At 48.3% G+C, this 13,407-nt stretch overlaps 1 protein-coding gene across 1 annotated transcript in view; it reads right to left on the bottom strand.

Moving 5' to 3' along the window:
- Nucleotides 1–343: 343 nt before the first annotated feature.
- The window catches only part of IQCA1 (IQ motif containing with AAA domain 1), a 154,701-nt gene continuing 141,637 nt past the window's right edge, over nt 344–13,407 (bottom strand). The window contains exons 17-19 of the mRNA XM_027046990.2: nt 11,682–11,859; nt 5,043–5,281; nt 344–939 (exon numbers count right to left, since the gene is read on the bottom strand). Of these exons, the coding sequence (XP_026902791.2) occupies nt 817–939; nt 5,043–5,281; nt 11,682–11,859 (540 nt within the window). The 3' untranslated portion in view covers nt 344–816. The remainder of the gene's footprint in view (nt 940–5,042; nt 5,282–11,681; nt 11,860–13,407) is intronic.

Consider the following 13,407-nt stretch of genomic DNA (forward strand, 5'->3'; position numbering starts at 1 on the left):
GAGCCAGAGCCAAAAGTCAGATGCTTAACCGACTGAGCCACTCGGGTGGCCTTAGTCTTGTTCGCGTTTAGCATTTCTTCCTTCTTCATTCAGGCTTCCTCTTCTCCACAATGACCCAATGTCCCCACAGTGCTATTCTGCCACCATTGGCCTGCCCAAATTCCCGTGCTTCCCAAGAGCAGCAGGCTGGGAGTGAGGAGAACTTTGGTCCCATTGTCCCAGATGTCCGCTGTGTGACCCTGGGCCCTAGTTTCCCCACCTTCAAAGTCAGAAGATGAAACTTGTGAATTTTAAACATCGTTTTTTGTCTTTTTTAGCTTCAGCCACCAAATTACTGAGTCAGTTCAAAGAAAATGGTTTTTATTCAATTATTTAAAATACATTAATAGAGCAAAGACTTAATATATCAAAATATGTGCAAGATAATATGCGGTATATACGGATTAATAAAAAGCTGGAGTGCTGGTGACAGACTCAAGGTACCTACTAGTTTGTCAAATCAGTGGATTTTCTAAATATCACATTTTAGTTTTGGTGACTGGTATTGATGAGCTGGAAAGATTGTGGAGTATGTAATGAGTGGATTTCGGTTATATAGAAGCTTTATGTAGATTAAGAGACAGTTACATGCTCTAGAAACAATTGCTATGGACGTTGAACTTGTACAGCCTGCAAAGATCGGAGTGAACGCAGGGGCGGACGAACTCGCGGCGTTGGCCTGGGTCTTCTTCAGACAGGCGATGGTGAACCTTTTCCCTGGCAAGCCAGGACCACCTCCATCCCTGAGACACTCGAGGATGGTTCCTCAGAAAGGCATTACTTTTTCGTCTTCTCCTTTTTTCCTTTCTTTTCCTTCTTTTCTCCTTTCCCCTTTTCAGTGATCCCTCCTGTTAGTGCCAAGGCTCGCTTTTTACCCATAGGGGTTTTGGCATACCAGTCCTGAAATAAAACAGATTTATAGGCAAATATCAAAATGACACTCATGCACCGAAATATTCTTTTTTTTAAAGTTTATTCATTTTGAGAGAGAGTGTGAATGAGGGAGGGGCAGAGAGAGAGGGAGCGAGAGAATCCCAAGTGGGCTCCGAGCTGTCAGAGCAAAGCCCCACGCGGGGCTTGAACCCACAAACTGTGAGATCAGGACCTGAGCCGAACCCAAGAGTTGGGTGCTCAAATGACTGACATTCATACCTCTCTTACTTTTTTTTGGCCATTTAAGTTATATATTTTTAATTTTTTTCAAAGACTTCTATTTTTAAGTAATCTCTACACCCAATATGGGGCTTGAACCCACAACCCCAAGATCAAGACTCACACGCTCCACTGGCTGAGCCAGACAGGCAGCCCTATATTTTTTGTATCTAAGCTTTCTTTTTGTGATTTTTCCCCCATTATTATCTCTTATTCCATTTCTGCCTGTCTCTGTTTCAAAACTTTGTGTACATCTCTAATGGAAATGAGGCCTTCATTTATTATTTTGAACACCTGAATTGTATTAATTTAAACTCTTTGTCAGGTTGCACTAGATTTCCTCAAATGTTTTGGAATTTTTATTTTCAGGTTCATTTTGAGTAGGAGGCTCTGTTTTGGTTGTATTCGTTGTATCTCCCTTATTTCTCCCTCTCTCACAGTGCTTCTACACAATTCTGTGAAGCCAAAATCCGGAAACACGTCTTATAGATGCTCCTAGGTGACGTCGACATACCACAGACCCGGAGAAAGGAGCAGCAGGTATAGTCTCTTTTCGTTTCCTAGCCCTGGTTTTTCTCTATGCTGCATGCCAGGCATGTGGTTGTCTGTGTGTTTGAGATTTATCTTTGTTTCTGTCTGGCACTTGGGGATTTTTTCTCATCTTTCTTTTAGCTTTGGCTCTGTTTTCCATGTAAGGTGAGGTGGCCACGTATTTCGGGTGATGAACTCCTACTAATTTATTTACATACAGTATTGGGGCGTGTGGGTGGTTCAGTCGGTTAAGAATCTGACTCTTGATTTTGGGTCAGGGTTCATGAGATGAAGCCCGGTGTCGGGCTCTGTGCTGACAGCATGGAACCTGCTTGGGATTCTCTCTCTCCCTCTCTCTGCCCTTCCCCAGCTTGATCTCTCTCTCCCTCTCTCTCTTCCCCCACCCTTGCTTGTGTGCTCTCTCTCTCTCTCTCTCAGAATAAATAAATAAACTTTATAAAAAAAGAATATGGTCTTTGTCTTTGGCCTACGGTTTGAATTTCAGCTCTGCTCCTTTTTAGCTGTGTGACTAGGAGCAAATCATTTTGGCTCTTTTTTTTTCTGCTGTAGCAAATTACCACAAACTTAGTGATGTAAAACAACCATTTATTATCTTTCAGTCTTAAAGGTCAGAAGTCCAAAATGGGTCTCACTGGGCTAAAATCTAGGTGTCTGCAGGCTGTGTTCCTTTCTGGAACACCAGGGGGAATCTATTCCCTTTCCCAAGACCACCTGCTGTCTTGGCTCGTGGCCCCTCCTTCATCTTCAAACTGGCACCGAGGGGCTACTTGGAGTTCCAACGGACCCCTCCCAGGCTGCTGACTTTCTTGTTCTCTCTTCTGATTGCTTCTTCTGCTTTTGATGATTACACTGGACTCACCAGTAGAAGTCAGGATAATCTGTTTTAGGTTCAGCAGATTAACAACTTTACTCCATCTGCAACCTCAGCTCCCCTTTGCCGTGTAACCTACTGACAGGTTCTAGGGACTCAGATGTAGACGTCATTGCCGGGGACACTATTCTGCTACCACAGAATGACTCTGTGACTCTATGACTCTCTATGACTCAATTTCCTCGTTTGAAAACTGGAGGGATTATGAGGTCTAAATGAGTTAACAGAGTGCCTGGTACATAAGTAGTCACAAGTGTTAGCTAACATTATTAGGATTATTACTAATATGTTTTTAAAGATTGTTTATTTTGAGAGAGACAGAGATAGTGCGAGTCGGGGAGGGGCAGAGCGAGAGGGAAAGAGAGAGACTCCCAAGCAGGCTCTGCACTGTCAGCACAGAGCCCAATGCAGGACTTGAACCCACAAACCGTGAGATCATGACCTGAAACGAAATCAAGAGCCAGATGCTGAACCGACTGAGCCACCCAGGTACCCCTAACGTTATTAGGATTAGTACCAGTATGATCCTTAAATATTTTTTCCATCGTGTCCACGGGGTAGGGTATGATGTGTTTGGAGAATCACCAAGACCCTAGTCTGACATGTCAAAAGCACGGTTAGGTCAAATTTCTCAGGGCAGAAATGACTGGCTTGATCACCAGCAGCTACAGCCACAGCATCACGTTATTCAGCACTGTGACAGCGCCTGTCCATTTATCCATCTGTTCAATAAATTTGCCACTGAACGATTTCACTGGGCCTCTAGTTGGGGCCTGGCACTGTCTCAAGCTCTCGAGCTATTGATAAGAGGCAGAAATTGAAGGGGCGAGGGGGCTAGGAGTAATGGTGGTAAAAAATGATTACGTTTCCTCAAAAAAAAAATGAATAAAGTGATCAGATATGCCAAGAATGGAAGTGAAAAGCATGTATGTTCTCATCCAGGTTATACAATGGTGGCGTACCCTTCTCTTGAATAAGTGTGGTCACTTACAGTTACTGGACCTCAGGCACCTGTGACAGAAAAACGTCTACAAATCACTTCGGACAGTTAAAAAGCCAGCTAAGAGAAAGCATAGGTTCTGCTACCCTAAACCCAGCTCCTCAGAACAAGGAGGAAGGTGATTATTTCAGAAGGGCAAATAGAAATTGGGGATTTCAGAAGAGAACACGACGTATCACGTGCAGAGGATAAGTATTTGCAATTAATTCTAACAAGGTGAAAACAGTTAACAAGAGCCTTGGTTCAAATCCTTGGCAGGAATTCCAGCTTGGAGTTGGAAATATTTCTTTTCAGTTTTGCAAACGATAGCTGCCAAATCTGGCCTGCTGCATGATTTTGGAATAAAGTTTTATTAGAACGCAGCCATGCCCATTCATTTACATACTGTGTGTGAACGCTTTTGTACCGTGATACGGGATTGAATACTTGTGACAGACACTGCAGGGCTCTCAAAGCTTAAAATATTTGCTATCTGGCCCTTTATAGAAACGTTTACCAATCCCCGCGCTGGATCATTATTTTGGCGATCAGTATTGTGACTATTTTCTACCTTGGACTGAAACGTTAGTGGCAAAGCAGGAGGGAATCATGGTTTTCAGAGTTGGTGGACAACTATTATATTGCCAAGGGAAGTTTTCCTAATCTCAAGCAGGCTTCCAGACACAATAAGGCTTAGGCGAGAATTCTGATTCTTTTTCCGATGATTGCAGGGCCAATGTTGCGGTGGGTATAATCGCACGGATATAATTTCCCTCTTGTTTTCCCAGTTGGCCAAAGAAACTGCCTCCCGGTCCAGAAAGTGGACACAACTATATTCACTTTGATTAGGAGTGTGAGGTGTGCCCGTTGGCCTGGGCACCCAGGACTCTAATGTTGACTTGCTTGCATAAGGCACAGAGCTCTCCACAACTTCCTTTCCTCCTGTAAAGCAGGGATTTGGAAGAGCTGGTTCTCAGTTTCCTCCAGATCTAAAAAATTCTATGAACGTCACAGAATGGGATAAAATATGGGCTAAAACCAGCATGGGCTTGAGATGCACCATTTAGGGAATAGTGTTCTCTATGCACAACTTGTTCCGTTACATGAAATACAACGGGCGCGACACATGTACTCGTGGATGTGTGTATGCCTGAGAGTGTGTGTGCGTGTGTGCGAGTGTGTGTGTGTATATTTAAATCCAGTGGTTTTGAAGCTGCTATTCAATTCTGCAATTCGGCTGTTAGTTTATAAGATCATAGACCACATTTTTTCCTAAAATTGGGAAGACACATGTTCACGGGCAAGACTGGAAAGAATGTGTGATCGAGACATTTCGAGTTTCCAAATTTCATTGTGTATGACACATTCATGAAACTCAGGAACCAGAGGGAGGAGGTCATGTGACAGGTGTTTGTGGCTAAGACAGGGCCACAGGGGCGTTCCATTTACCTTAAAGCTCTCTTCTTCCTCCTGGTACACCGGGCTCATCCTGGTTAGCGCTGCCATGAACTCCGCCGCCACAAGTGGTTTGTAATTTTGCCGGTGGATTCTGCGGTCCGTGAGCACGCCTTTAACCACCTGGACTATGTGTCCTTGGGTGAAGCCATCGGTGACCTTCGCCAGGCAACTAATATTCAAGGCATTAGTAATGATGCCTCCATTGCGTTGAATGATCTGTTTCCACAGAACTGTGGCATCCAAGATGGCGGAAAAGACACAGAGAACCAGGGTCACCACAGAGAAAGCAGGATTTTCTAGTTCTTGGTACAAAGTGGCATCTCACCAAGAAAGGGATGCACAGGAGGAACACTTCATTTTATTTGTAATTCAAATGAGCAGGAAGCCATATAGCTAAATACTTTTTTTCCCTCTGAGTGATTTGCAACCATAAGACATACATATTGATGGCCCTGAGGTCCTAGATCCACAAGACAAGGAAAAATTAAACCACATTCAGTATAGTTTTAGTGTGGTACCTTCCAAGATGTTCAAGATCTTCCAGAATTGGAAATTCAGATAAGGGTATATATGAGATCTCTGCTCATCGGAATATTACATTTTCCAAAGTGTTTGAATGAGTAGAAGCTTGACCTTTTTAAAAATTTTTTTAGTTACGAAGGCTTTGTACATTATTTTTATATGTGGAATTGGAATGCAGATTCCAATCTCCATTCGTCACCAGTGGGTTCAGTTCCCTCAGGGTGCAGTTTGACCTGTATTCTCTCCCCCAACCCCAACAGCTGTAAATGGGCACAGGTTGACTGAAATCTCCCCGGTGGGTGCCCGGTTGTTCTCCGGGTTAGTGTAACCTGGGGAAATAGAGAGATTTCACTTAGAACATAGGGACGGTGTGAAAATGAGTTATGAAATTACTCAACTTTAGATATAGACTGGACTCCCACACAGCATTTCAAATATTGTAACACTTAGAGCACTATATCCTTTCCACATTAGCTGTACCCAATGAGGAAAGGTGACGCATTGCTAAGACCACGTGTCTCAGAAAGACTCTCAGTGCTGGAAAGATCTGGTCAAATGCGTCCCAAGCATTGTGACCTCTTTGAAGAATACTTGAAACAGTTTTTTTAAAAAAATGACCAATATTGGGTCCCCGGGTGGCTCAGTCGGTTAAGTGTCCAACTTTGGCTCAGGTCATGATCTCATGGTTCATTGGTTTGAGCCCCGTGTCAGGCTCTGTGTGGACAGCTCAGACTCTGGGGCCTGCTTGGGATTCTGTGTCTCCCTCTCTCTCTGCCCCTCCCTTACTTACGCTCTGTCTCTCTCTAAGATAAACGTTAAAAAATGGAAAAAAATAACCATTGTTATATAATCTGAGCACTGTCAGGTCTGGTAAATGACTAGCTCATCCAAATACATTGATCCAAAAACACTTGATAAAATGAAAAAGTCTAATTACTGTCCAGGAATAGAATGATCTTCAGCGTATCTATGAGTCACATCATAGAGTCAGACTTTGGGTCATGAGTCCTTTTAACAATCCAACTCCACCGTCTTCTTTGGTGGCGAGGCGGGGGGGGGGGGGTCGTCTTTGGCCTTGGCGTCAGCTGAGTTGTTGGAAGGGGTGCATGTCCCCCTGGGGTCTTCAGTGTCTCCCAACTGTGCCAGGTTGGGTGTCATGGGCCATACGGGCCACCAGGTTGACCTAAAGCAACATCCAACCCTCTGGATCTACTCTCCTGCCTCCATGGTGGGTTTGTTTGGGCTCTAATCCGTCTTTGCTCGCCTGTAAGATGGGAGTCGATTTACTTCTCGGGCTGCTCTGAAAAATACATACAAGAATGTAGACAAAGCACTGTTGTAATATACGGTGGGCACTTTATTTTCTGTAGCTGTATTGCTGTTGTTGTAATTATAACTATAATTATTATTTGTCATTCCATTTTGTACCAAAGTTTCCTAATGCTCATTAAAATGTCAATTATGAAAGATAGCATGAAATAAATACAGAACATGTCAAAGAATGTTTATGTAAAACAGATCATAGCAGGTGAGGATTACCCTTAGCTAGATATAACTGAGGAAATGTTGGAAATCAGAAGATACAACCCATAGGAAAAATAAGAACGATGACCAGACGGCATCATCCCTTGGGATCTAGTGTGTCCCCTGTCCAGATTTATTAGAACATCGAAAAAAGGTGCGAACAGGTCGGGACGGTGACTCTGGAAGCTGAGGAGAGGGCATGCTTTATGCGGAGTCACGGGATAGAGCCCCTAAAGCTGAGGACCCAGTAGGTACCCCAGACTGGAAACTCAGACAGCTTCAGACTTGTGCATCCGGGCAAACTTCTTACCCGTGGCATGGAGTGGACCAGTCAGTAAGCAGTCGGTAAACGCAGAGGGTCTAGGATCCCAGAAACCAAACCCAGCTCTCATCCCTGCCACCCTGCTAGGCTAGGACGGTCACAGCCTATCAACACGAGGGGCCTCTCCAAGTAAAGATTCTTCACAAACGGAGCAAACAACTACAATTACTCTGGTCCATTAAGTGCATGTGAACGCACGACTGACTCTTTAAAATGTATGATACTTGATATTTATGTAGCGTTTTGGTCAAGGTACTCCCAAATTCACAAATCCTTGATTTCCCCCCGATGCTCACCATTTGTTAATGGAGGCACACTAAGGGGACTCGGGAAGCAGTCACAGCTACGGCAGGATATAGCCACAGCCTTCACAGGAGACAGAGAACGGGAAGGGAAGAGGATCAGTTTGACTTCTCATATTGGATGGACTAGACTTGCCTTTAAAAGAACGGCTTCCACTGCTGTTACAGAGCCACCAGCTGTGGGGCTAAGAGGGGAGTCAGATGCAGAGTAAGTCACAACCTGAGGGGCTCACTGAGATGGGAACCCCACAGGGAGCGCTGCAGCCACAGCGGCCGAGTATCTGGCCCAGCAGGTGCGGGCAGAGAGGACAAGAACACAACAGACATGGGGCTGGCCGTGGGTGTGGTGATGGGGGTGGGGCAGACCGGTGGAGGAGCTCACTGAGGGCCGCTGAGGTGCTCCCCACACTGAGGTGCTCCCCAGACCGAGTGCCATATTTGCCTTCCTTCTCCTGGATGTGAAAGGCCCCTCGCTTCTTCAGATGCATCAACATTCTCTCTCCCTTCTTTAGGCTGAAAAGAATCTGGTCTCTGAATCCCCTTCTCTTTTTCTGACGTTCCACACGGATTCTACCCTGGCTCCCAACTGCGTGCCTGGGATGATGTAGTGTCTTAAAATTCATTGTTTAATTTGTGGTTTTACAAAAGCACAGGAAGGGATAATATGATTTGGATGAGCTTCTGGCCTCTGAAGACTAGACTGTAAGAAAAATCGGAAGACGTGGACTGGACTCATCTGACTAGACACTGGGTCTGGGGTGGGGGCCTGTGATGAATTGGGATATTAGTGAAACAGATCCCTGGCAAGAGAGGCCAGAGAGGAAGGCATTAGGAACGTGGGGAGAGGAGGCCCAGAGGGAATTCTGGGGACCAGTCAAGGCATTAATCAACCTTGCTGGTGGATTTTCTTTACAGACATTTAGAAGGAAACAGCTTGATTTGGAGAGAGAAGGTAGGTACTGAATTCTACTTGGTAAACATTAAGGACTGTGTTTCCTCAAGCTGACCCACCCTTCCCTCTCCAACCCTGCCTCGAGGGATCTGAGAAGCAGGATCATGAATGTTCCCGAACACCTTCCACGCTCTGCTGCTGGTAGAGAGACGGCCAAGCAGAGGCCCAAGTTATAGATTTGCAGTCCACGCTTTGTGGGCTGGAAGAGACCACTTTTTGATCACTGCAAAGACAGGAACAGTCTTTCTTTAAGATGGATGCCCCAGCCACAGGGCTATGAAAACTTCAAGGTCACCAGAGGAAATGCCGGACAGCATTTATGATGTCAGCAAGAATGGCGGCCTGAACAAATCACCCACCATGGGAGAAATATGTGAGAAGCACGTGGTTTAGTGGACAGAGCCCCGGGCCTGAGAAAAGTCCTGCACGCAAGGTTATCATCTGCCCACAGGTGAGGGGATGCTTTCTCCTTCCTCCCCTGTGATGCCGCCATGGGGAGATTCAGATTGGAAACTGCAGTGTGATCTGTGTCCTAACACATGCCCGGCGTTCCATCAAAAAAAAAAAAAAAAAAAAACAACAAAAAAAAAAAAACAACAACAAAACCCACAACTGTCCTTGTTATAACACCAACAGCTTCATTTTTAAAGGGCCTATGGTTTTGTCAAACAGTAGAAACTATTCAATCCGAAGTCAAGAATAATGCTCTGGTGCCTTAAAACTAATAACACCCTACCTTATTCCATTCAAATGGCTTAAGATATATACCTACCATCCAAAAGTCTGTGGCATTGGGAGAGGAGATCTGACCAACCAGAATGAGAGCGGGAAAGTTCCGAGAAGGCCAGGAGGATGGGACGCTCTGCGCTGACTCACGTGCTGCTGGCACCGACCCCATTGTGTGAGTCTTTCCAGGCAGGGCCACACATCCCTGTGCGCTTGAACTTCACTGGGGCCATGGGAGTCATCCTGGCCGATGCGACACGAGTGAAACGACAGCTGGCCCTTCTGGGCCCCGTCCCTAAAATCTCCTGTGAGATACTCTCTAGTGTCTTCTCTATTTTCCTTTTGTGCTAGCTGAACGCGAAGGTCCCCGTGGAGGGCCTGGTGGCTCTAGAAGATGGAGATACCACTAAGATGATGAAGAAAGAACCGAGACCAAAGTCCTCCTGTACTTTGTGCATAACATTGATGTGTGAAGCCAGGATCCCAGTTTATCAAGATAGAAATGAACGCAAAGGGCACATGGAGTGGTTGAGAAGCTGGAATTTATACTGTGTGGAGGCTAGAAGGTTGTCCTTTAGCAGGTAACATGGGCCGGGAGCTCAAGACCAACCGGAAAGGCCTGCAGAGCCCCTGTGTTTTGGGGATGCTATTGTGACTGGGGAAGGACGAATGGAAACCAGGTTTGACCTGGTCCTTTCCATTACTTCTCTTGACGTTTAACTGTTACCATATAGCCGCTGCCTCATCCCCACTACTACTCCACTGGGAGCAATTTCCTGCACATTCCATCACCATCACCATCACCACCGAACGTGCCCATGTGCCCACATTCTTGTCCATTCCATCACCACCACCACCTCTATACCAAATCTACTACCGTGCCCATCACTGCCACCACCATGAGGGGTAAAGATGACCCCTCAACGGGCCACACCGCATTATTCACACCCTTGTATAGTCCACTGCCCTTGAATCTGGGCTGGCCTGGGACTTCCTCTTGACCGGTAGAGTCTGGTGAAAGCGATCGTGTGTGACTTCTGAGGCTGAGTCACGAGAATCCTTCCAGCTTCTGTCAGAACCTCTGGAAACGTTTGCTCTCAGGACGCTCTCTCTTGGGACCCAGCCACTGTGCTGTGCAAAGCCACATGAAAAGGCCAGGTGTATACCCTATCTGGTTGGCAGCCCCCGCTGAGCTCCCGGTCAACAGCCAGCATCGGCCCCAACCACAGGAGTGAATGGCCATAGCTGTCCAGCCCAGTTGAGTCTTCAGATGAAGTCCAAACTGACACCTGGCTGCAATATCCCGACATACTTGAAGGGGAACCTTATGGCTGGGCCCGTGAACCCTCTGAACCATGGGATGGAATGATCTGTTGTCTTAAGCCACTAGGGCGGTTTGTTACACAGCAGTAGATAACAGAAAACACCAGCACCCCCACCATGGCCACTTGCTGCCCTGTCCTGTACTCCTTCTCCATAACCACGGCCACCATCTTTGCTCCCTTCGTGCCCGGCACCACCCATGCTCTCGCGGGAGCTGGGACAGTGCTGTGTGTTCTGCCGTCCCCTCAGATAAGGGTCACGACAGTCCTGGAGACTAAACGGTCCTCTTTACAGACGAAACAGTGGGGGCTCAGGAGGTCAACTGAGCCGTCAAGGTCACCGGGCCATCCGGTGGCAGAGCTGGGACCCAGAACCGGGTCTCCTCAGAACTCGTATCCCGTGGCCCTTTACGGTTTCCCTGCACTGCCTCCGGGGGCACTTGTTTCGTGTTATTCCCATTTAGAAATATATCTCAATACAAGTAGATCTTGAATTTGTCTATTCAAGAGGAAAAAACTGGAACAGCTCTTGTTAACGTCAATGGCTATTACCAGTAAGTCAACAGGCTCTTGGGCTAATACTTTGAGCCTGGAAAACTTAACAAAAATCAATCTGTGGAAAGAATAATGCTCTCTGAGAAAGACGCCATCACTGTGGGTCCAAGATGACTGGTGTTCATCTACCTGTTGAAAGAAAAGTTAGCACCCGCAAGGACTTCTGTCCCCTTCGGGGCCCAAAATAAGTATCCCTGTCCAGTTTCCTTTTGTCTTGGGTAAAAAGGACGAAGTTAACAACAGAAGAGACATGCACGTCTTGCCCTCGTGACCGGGCGGTTTGTATCTACGGCCCAGGCTCTGTGGGCGTCCCAGGGCCCCTCAAGGGGCACCCACCTTCCGATCAGGCCCCCACCCTGGCCCCGCCCCAGTCCCGGTGCCCGGGAAGGGGCTGGAGGTACTTGCCGAATCTGGAAGCATAGTCTGGTCTGGGAACCAAAATAATTTTTTGGTAAACTTTGCAGAAGGATTGAAGTTCCGCATCGAAAGGCCGCTGTGTGGTCCCCACGATCAGAATCCTGTCATCCGGTTTCAGGAGTCTCAGGATTTTTGGAAGCTGCTTTTTCAGGCGTTTAGGTTCCATCTGGGAGAAGGGGAGAGAGGGGGAAATGAGGCCGCGCGCAGAGACAGAGTCCAGGACGGGAGGACACTTACTCTCGGAAGCACCGCGGCAAGCGTGGGTCACAGCGGCCTCAAGGCCCGGATTACAGGATGCTCCGAGTTGGTCCTGAGCCCAGGCCGTGATGCTTTTCCTGGCCTGGGTGGTTTGAATCCAGACCCTTCCTTTCCTCCACATCTGGCATTGGGACTTGGAAAGGGGGCAGGAAGGAAGCACCTGACCGATCTTTCTAGCCCCTTGACCCCCAGAATGGGATGCAGGGCCGATGTGCAAACGGAAGGAAGCTGGCTGGTGCCGGGACTCCCGGCGGTGACGCGCGTCCCTCCGAGCGGTTCTGAGGGTGAACCCGAGACCGCCTTCACCGGCGGCTCTGACGGCGAGCCACCACAGGTCTGGATCTCACGTCTGAAAGACACCTGGTTACAGAAGAATGTGAAACTTCTCTGAAGCAGTTTGGAAAGGGTTTGAACCTGTATCATTTTAGTAAAGTCCCAGCAGTAATGAGGGAGAGGAGCAGGACGCGAGGTACCCCAGGGAGGAGGACTTCAGCTGTGGGGGTCAGATTTGGCCACGTCACCATGGCAACGCACCAGCTTTCAATCAGCCCCCACCGCACAGCCACACGAGGAGGGAGGAGGAGGACGACGCCTGGGGTGACGGAGACAGCGTCCACGGGGGAGCCCCGGGCACGGTCTCGGCCACTTTCGCTCTCCCTTGGCGAGGGGTGACGGAGCCAATGAGACCCTGAAAGCTGAGTGGGAGCGAAAGAAGCCCCCACGTGGCTTTCCTGGAGCAGAGCAGACCCCAGCTCTCGCTGGGAACACCCAGCAGAGAGCGGTCCTATGCGTCCCTGCGTGTCCCCGTGCAGCCCAGCCCAGAGACAGCCCTGCAGACAGGGAGGGCCAGTAACACCTGGGGGAGAGCAGGTGTCTGATAAATCCCGCTCTCAGGAATGAAAGTGAACGGCAGGGTATTGGAGCCACAGCTGGCTGATAGCGTTGGGTATGGTTTGCGGGGCCTCTGGGACAGGGACACTCATGTGCTATGGTGCCCTGCTCTCCAGGAGGCTCTTGGTGGGCCCGGCAGAGCTGGGAGTCAGGGACGGGCCCACCATCTGCTGTGCACAGGGGAGGGGGAGTCAGGTGCGACCGAGTGCCGTGGAGGGCAGGGGTGCCCAGAAGAGAGGGGTGGGAGAGGAGTCCTTCCGGACAAGGGCAAGGGGCTCCCCGGGGGCGCTGCACAGGGTTCTTCTGAAGCCCAGGGGTGTCCTCTGTGTGTCGTGGGGCTGTTGGCCGTGCAGTGCCCACAGCGGTGGTTGCTTTTGGTAGTGAGAAGGCCAGGTTCCATGTCTGGACTGACAAGGTGCAGGAGGGAGACGGTGGGAAAAGGCAGGAGCCTAGAGGCCACGGGGCCATTAGGAGGAAAGACTGGTAGGAAGTTGCATGAACTTGGGGAGCTCTGGTCCCAACCAGGCATGAGACTCGAGGCCTCCGTTGGCGTCCAAGGACAAGG

Source organism: Acinonyx jubatus, chromosome C1 (assembly GCF_027475565.1).
Source record: "Acinonyx jubatus isolate Ajub_Pintada_27869175 chromosome C1, VMU_Ajub_asm_v1.0, whole genome shotgun sequence".
Taxonomy (NCBI): Eukaryota; Metazoa; Chordata; class Mammalia; order Carnivora; family Felidae; genus Acinonyx; species Acinonyx jubatus.